Source organism: Aulonocara stuartgranti (assembly GCF_965226115.1).
Source record: "Aulonocara stuartgranti genome assembly, chromosome: 8".
NCBI lineage: Eukaryota > Metazoa > Chordata > Actinopteri > Cichliformes > Cichlidae > Aulonocara > Aulonocara stuartgranti.
The window spans coordinates 29,994,672-30,001,857 of record NC_138959.1 but is presented as its reverse complement, the minus strand read 5'-3'; the positions used below and the strand labels follow the sequence as shown (position 1 = coordinate 30,001,857).

The 7,186-nt window shown below is 43.4% G+C and overlaps 1 protein-coding gene across 2 annotated transcripts in view; it reads left to right on the top strand.

Annotated features, from left to right (window-relative positions):
- Positions 1-6,451, top strand: part of exoc6 (exocyst complex component 6) — a 69,269-nt gene extending 62,818 nt beyond the window's left edge. For both annotated transcript variants that reach the window (XM_082545356.1, XM_082545357.1), the window contains one exon: positions 609-6,451. In XM_082545356.1, coding sequence (XP_082401482.1) covers positions 609-735 — 127 coding nt within the window. In that variant the 3' untranslated portion in view covers positions 736-6,451. The remainder of the gene's footprint in view (positions 1-608) is intronic.
- The last annotated feature ends 735 nt before the right edge of the window (positions 6,452-7,186 follow it).

Genomic DNA, 7,186 nt, shown 5'->3' with positions numbered 1-7,186 from the left:
CAAGACAGATGGCAAAATGAGGGGGATTTGATCTTACCCATTAAACAAAGTATTTAGTGTAACTGGAGAGAATGAGCTAAATGACTGAAGGCCATCTTCATAAGAGAGGGAGACGTCCAAATAAAAAATACATTCAAGTCAGAATCAGAGGCTGTCAAATCATGGTGAGACGGAGGAGAAACAATGCTGTTATTAAGGTCCAATAACACATTTATTTTAATGCATCGTATTTAAAGGTGGAATTCTTTAGAAGAAATCCTTTACGAGCAGGCAAACCTTTGGACAGTCGTTCTGCTTTTTAACAGGACATGTCGTAGTTAGTTCTGGTCCATTGTTCCCTCACCCACAGTCCTCTGTTCAAATACCATCACACAGTCAAGCATCTTCAATTCCCATTAAAGTTTTGTTGATGTGCTTTGATCCAAGTTCAGCTGTTTACTCCACACCAGACTCAAACGAGCTGAAATACAAATGTTCCAGAGCTAACGTAGCTCAACTGAGCCGTCTGCAGACAAAACCGTCTTTGCCTCCACTACATGAGGAAGTGTTTTTGTTCTTTCTCACTGAATCATTTGTTAGTGATCCTCTCCATGTGTCTCTGTGTGCAGGATGAAGGACACCAGTAAGAAGAACAACATCTTCTCCCAGTTCAGGAAGAATGACAGAGACAAACAGAAGCTGATAGAGACTGTAGTCAAGCAGCTGAGGAGTCTGGTCAATGGCATGTCCTCTTAAACCCACACACACACACACACACACACACACACACACACACACACACACAGAGACTAAAAGATGTAAACATGAATGGCATCACATGCACGCGTTGAACTGCCAACAGAAGGACTTTTTCACATATGTAAAAACAACACACCAAATGGCAAAGACACACTTGTGAACCACACGGGGAATTCGAGGGACAGATACACAGCTTACATGTACACACAAGTCACACACACACTTTACATGAAGGCAAAGCAATAGACAAACTGTTCAGAGTGTGCAGGACTCTGCAAACACACAAAGTCTCCTTAGCTGACTCAATACTCGACGATAAACGGCATACAGCAGTTCACTGACACAGGAACAAGCAGTAAAATGTTTGTAAAGTATTTTTAATGCAGACGATGAGACGAACTATGTTTTGTACTTTTGTGGGAGTGCAATGGTTGCTGCAGAGCGAGAGCGCTGGAAATGACAGGCACAACTATTGGGACGATGAGGTCAAAGGTCAGTAACACCAGTGAATGGCACCAATCACTATCTGATGCTTTGTCAGACACATTTATAAACCGAAGCCCTGTGCAGTAAGATTATCTGCTGGTTAACCTAGTCAGTGTAAACCAGCTGTTTGGAGTGTGGTCGTTAACGAGTAAATATGTCAGCCCATGCTAACCTGCTGAAGTCCTCTTCTTTCTTTTTGTTGTTGTGCATTGAGATGAGCCTATTTTAGCTGAAAACAGATTTCCACAGACACTCAGTCTGAGCTTAGACTCATGCAGCCCCTTCTGTTTAAAATGTAAAGAAAAGCAGAACTAAAGACAGATCAGATATTTAAACTGAACAAATGTCCCATTTTAAGAATAATAGCACGTTTTGAATTTGATGGCACATCTTTAAAACGAAAAGACGGACGTTTCCCACTGTGTGAAGCTGTGCTGCTGGAACAGCTGCAGTGTGTGCTTTAGTGTTGTCCTGCTGAAATATGCAGGTCTCTCCTGAAAAATACTCTAAAACCTGTATACACCTTCCTGCATTGATGGCCAGATGTGCCAGCTGCTGATTCCATAGGCATTAATGCGCCTCCACACCATCAGCGATGAAGGCTGAGTGCTGGTAACAAAGCAGACTCTTCCTCCCGTCTTTAGTCCAAACATGTCGTTTTGGCTGACCTCAGAACAGTTTCCCACTTTGCCTCAGTCCATTTTAAATGAGCGTTGGTCCAGAGAGGACAGCAGAGTGTCTGCATCGTGTTCACATGTGTGATCTGTGGATGGCACAGCGAGCTGTGTTCCAGCTGAAACTCAGACTCACACCTGGAGGTGACAGGCAGCCAGTGCTGAGCTTCAGTGCTGAGCTTCAGTGCTGAGCTTCAGTGCTGAGCTTCAGCGCTGAGCTTCAGGCTGAGCTTCAGTGCTGAGCTTCAGTGCTGAGCTTCAGCTTTGCACACACAAATTTCTCTGCATCTTTTGATGCTGTTATTACTCTGGATCAGATGTTCACAGTCTTTTGCAGCGCAGCACGTTATTCTGATCTGTTAATTGTACACGTAGTTTCTTGCAGATTGGTGATCCTCTTCACCTGGTCATGCTGCTGACCTGTTGCCAGGTAACCAAATCAGCTGTTCCTCTGTTGGATCTCTTACGTTTCAGCTTTTGTTGCCCTGTCTCACATTTTGCTGCTGCCATCAAATTTAAAATGAGCCACTAATGTTCTTGAAATAGTCAAATGTTGAAGTTTAAATATTTGATAAGTTTTCTGTGTTATATTGTGAATAAAGTACAAATGGTTGTATTCTGGTTTTATTTACATTTCAGACAATTGAAATGTGGGAATCCTACTGTGAACAGATCTGTAATAACGATGAAGATGATGCTTATCTTTTCGTGTGTTGCTTTGTGTTTCTGGTTAGATACTACGTCACAACAACAAAGGTGCAGCAGTTAGTGCTGTGTGCTCACAAAGAAAGGCTCACATCAGGCCCTGTGTGTGTGACGCTGGCATGTTCTCCCTGCTCATACTTTGTTAGAATGGAAAGACGACATGTTGGAGTCACAATGAGAGTCTGAGGTTCAAGAGTCTGACTTTGTTAATGTCCACAATCCTTTCAGCACTGCTGCGCTGAGAAGTCCACATCACAGCTGGGCCGATGCCATCCACAGGTTTCACTTGGAACTGTAGACCTCGGGCCAAGCTTTGATTGATTCAAAGCAAGTTTGTGCTGATTTGAACTTCAGTTGGACTTTTCAGCTGAAATAGTCATTTATGTGAGGACACATTATGACCATCAGCTGTGCTGAACACACGGTCTGTGCTTTAGTCGTTACACCTGAGCAGTACTGCTAACGGTGTATCAACCACTTAAACATTCATAAATGAAAATCATAACTTTTCAGCCTCGTTCCACTCATCTGCGTAAAACTGCAGCCACACTCAAAGTAAGTGCAGCGACGCGGTGACCAGAGACCAGAAGGGACTACCAATGAGAGTGCAGGTTACCACTGATTTAAGCCACATTAGCTAACCAGAGTGGGGAGTGTATGCAAGCGACCAGCCATCAGCATCACAGCGATACATGACGAGCAAACCCTCCCCAGTGTGGCTTACAGCTGCACGTGTGCCTGCCGTGTACGGCCTGGTTCACTACCTTACTGACTTTGACCAACTGCAGAGGGGTTTGGTTGGGCTTGTGTCATGTTAGGGTGAGCAGCTGCTTAATGAATGAATGAAGTTCATTAAAAATGTAGTAAACTTTCCTGTAGTGAAAACGTCTCCCTGCTTCGTGTTTCCAACCTTTCTGCATATGAATGTGTCATGTGACCCCGACAAAGACCAGATGAAGTTCATCGTCCCAATACGTCACCTGTTGTTGCTGTAGCGCTGGTTCTGTGACAGGAGAGAGAAGTGTGGATGATGATGTCTTCAGAGACTGATGTTCATGAGAAAAGGGATGTTTTATTGAACTTGGTGTTTGCTGTTGTTTGCTTCTTCTGCCTGACAACCCTGAGACAGTGACTGAACATGGAGGAGCTCGGTGTGTGCTTGCATGAGAGGACAGCAGAGGGACAAGCCTGTCCATGGAGTCGCTGCATATTTACATGATTTGACCTGTCTTACATGGATACATATGTTGCACAACATAAGACAAAGCTTGATACCAAATAATTTGATTCGTTACCACAAAAACAAGATCGATGCTGGTCAGGTCTTTGCAGCTTGTTGCACTGGATTGTATTACATTGTGCAGGTGTAAACATCTGGATTTGTTAAGGCCCTAATAAGGGTTGATGAAGATTTTAGGCTGAATGTGTGTGACACTGTAAGAAACAGCCCTGTGTATGCACGTGATGCCACCATATAAGAGATTCACTACAGTCATAGCAAACTAACACCTGGTATTAATATGTGGCTTGTGTCTGCAATATGTTTAGCATAAATGCAACACACACGAGTCCGACTGTTAGTGGATCAGCTGGATCACCTCTGAAGGTGTAACTGTAACGTGATTGTGAAGCCAGTGTTTTAAAACTGGCCACAATAAGCGAGGGGCAGATCTAAGAAACAGAAGGACGCTAACGGTTTGTTAGCCAACATCATCCTCCCGCCTGCCTCTGAAGGACGCCATATTTAACAGAACGAACACTTACACTAGTGACTGAAACTAATCAGGAAAGTTGGCTGGGGGTTATTTTCCCATAGACTTCTATACAAGTATTTCATCTCCTGCTGACCACAGAGGTTCTTTTTAGACCTGGAGGCTACATCCAGCCTCCAACTTTTACAAACTGAGGCACTGCACTACAGTAAACCAACTATGCACGTGTCCTTCAGGCTGATTCCAAGCAACCTAAAAAGTATGATGCCAGTAACTACTACTCTGTGGTGTTGGCAGCTGACCGCGTGCACGTCCACAAGGGAGCAAGACTGCACGAGGTCAACGACGTGGCTCATTCAATACAAAATCCACTCGACCCCCTTAATATCACTTGATTATTCTTTATGATTTCTTTAGCATATTCTAAAACCTCAAAAGCTCAGCATGATTTTTTTCCCATAACCAGCTTTGCACATTAGAGTATATAGAAATAATATGTTAGATTTAATGTGACGTTTAAAATTGACTGTTTATCATGTTGAAGACGAGCCTGGTACCTGAGCGTGGGTGAAAAGGACAAATTCATACAACCTTTTGGCCTGTTAACGACCTGCAGAGCAGCTCTAATATCCAGGTTGCTGGTGCTCTACACCTCAGACAGTGAAGCAGGCCTGCCTGTGTCACATCAGCACATGTTAATACCAGGTGGCGATGGAGGCTACGTTTCCTCAGCACGTGGAGCTGGTGTCGCTGAAATTATGCCCCGGCATTACTGGGCCTGTCCGTGGTGCTGAGGCTGGTCAGGTGGACTCTTCTCATACAACCCACCCAAAATATCTGATTCACGCTCACATGGAAACGAGCTCCATGGGGGTCGCAATGTTGATTTAAAGCGCACATATTTAATCGCTCGGTGGCCGTTGCATTCTCTTCTTTTTGTTCCTCAGGGTGAAATCAAGCTTTAGAATCACTTAACACACAAGCACAGCAATAATGAATCTGTTCCTTTACAGCATCACAGGCAGGTTGACATTTTGTAACAAGACTGTTTCTATTCTGTTTGTGTTTGGGCTCTATTTCCTCCTCTGCAGGTGTTTTTGCACTGTAAATGAGTTGTTTTCCTTTTATGATTTATTATTTGCCTTTTTTAATGGTTACTTGTAAATGCCAATGTATATATTGGATATTTTGTAAAGAAAATCTTACAGCAGCCTGTCTGCTTTAGAGAGAATGTGAGGTCGACGGTGTCATATGAACCTCCATCAACAGCTAAAGTAAATATGTAATTAATAAGAGTTTGCATTTGTTCCTTTCCTGTTAAATGCAGCTGAGTGCAATATGAGGACCTGAGTGATTGAAGTCGGTACCTTCTCTTCACACAACTGCATGATTAAAATGTAAAGAGCTGGCTCCTGCTCCACCATACATCCCATATGAACTGTGTAAATAAGGTCCCACACATTTCTCTCTGGGTTTCATCACACCAGTCACACCATTGCTTCTGCTGGTTTGAAAGTAACTACAGCACCTGTGTCACAATATAAATAAAACCCAACTTCCATACAAACACAGCCTGTACTGGTCATAGCTGATGGAAACTGGAAACACAATCATTACACTCTTCATTTTGAAGCTGGCCCCACTTTGATTTTCATAGGAACAAGGATGCTGTACGCCCTGAACTCTGCTGACTTCCTTGATGAAAAAGTTGATCCCACCTAAGGAAAGATTGGCTGGTGGAGAACTCGTTGCTTTTTTAACAGAGAAGCTGTTGTTCCATGTCCTGATGTCCTTGAAGGATTCAAGGTCTGACCCCGGATTTTAAAGACGGGGACCACAGTGATCGGGTCGGGGCAGCAGAATGGGGAGCGTGACTCTTGAGTTATTGGCACTGACTGCTGGTTTACCACATCTAAGATTAAGGCCTAATGAATGTAGGTGATTTCGATTTAGTTTTAGCACAGACGAGTTTGTTTTCTCTTGTCACTTGCAGACGTAAAGAGAGGGTACGTCTGAATATCCAAAGGCATCCTTGCTTTGTCATTGTTCTCAGTAAGAAACGCAGACTGAGATGTTGTTTCCCTGAATTTGTTGTTTTTATTTTGTGTGCTGTAATAAAAGGTTATCCAACACTAATGGCTTCCTGTTGTTGAACATACTGTTTGATGCAAAACTCGGCAGGCAGGTTATATTTAAGACCGATACGTCCAATTGTCCAATAAGACGTGCGCGTCTGACTGGTCAATATTCACGTTGCTGTGATGGATAAAAGTCAGACTGAGCCATGGTAACATTATGGTAATGTGCTGCTTTAAGAGTAGACAGAAGGTGGCTCTTTTTCTGAAAGAAAAAGCTAATATTTGATGTCTATTTACAAGAAAGACTGGAACCAGTGTGTTGGACAGGCACTGGAAGCTGCACAGGAAGAGGTGGAGCTGTTATTTGCGTCCAGATGAAATGAAAAGCATTGTTTACCTGCACTTCCAGGTAACTGGGTTCTGATTGCTGGTTATTCTTGTGTACAAGATGTCAGTTCAGATACCCAGGGTACTGAAAGCTGTCCCAGCTGTGGACTACTTTGTCCTGTTCTGGGACTTAAGTGCTCACATGGGCAGTGACAGTGTGATGTAGAGGGGTGTGATTATGAAAATGCTGATGTAGTGTTTTTATGCAATTCATTCAAAAAAAAACTGCTCTGTAGATGTGTAATGGTGCCTAATCCCAAACCAGCTTTACACAGTTTGAAAGAACCAAGCCTGAAAACCAAATTCCTCTCCTTGGGCAGGTGTGTGTGTTAGGCTCTGCCATCGTGCCGAGCAGGCCCTGATTATCAAACTCCACAAAGGGCCACTTTGTAAAAAATGGTGCTTG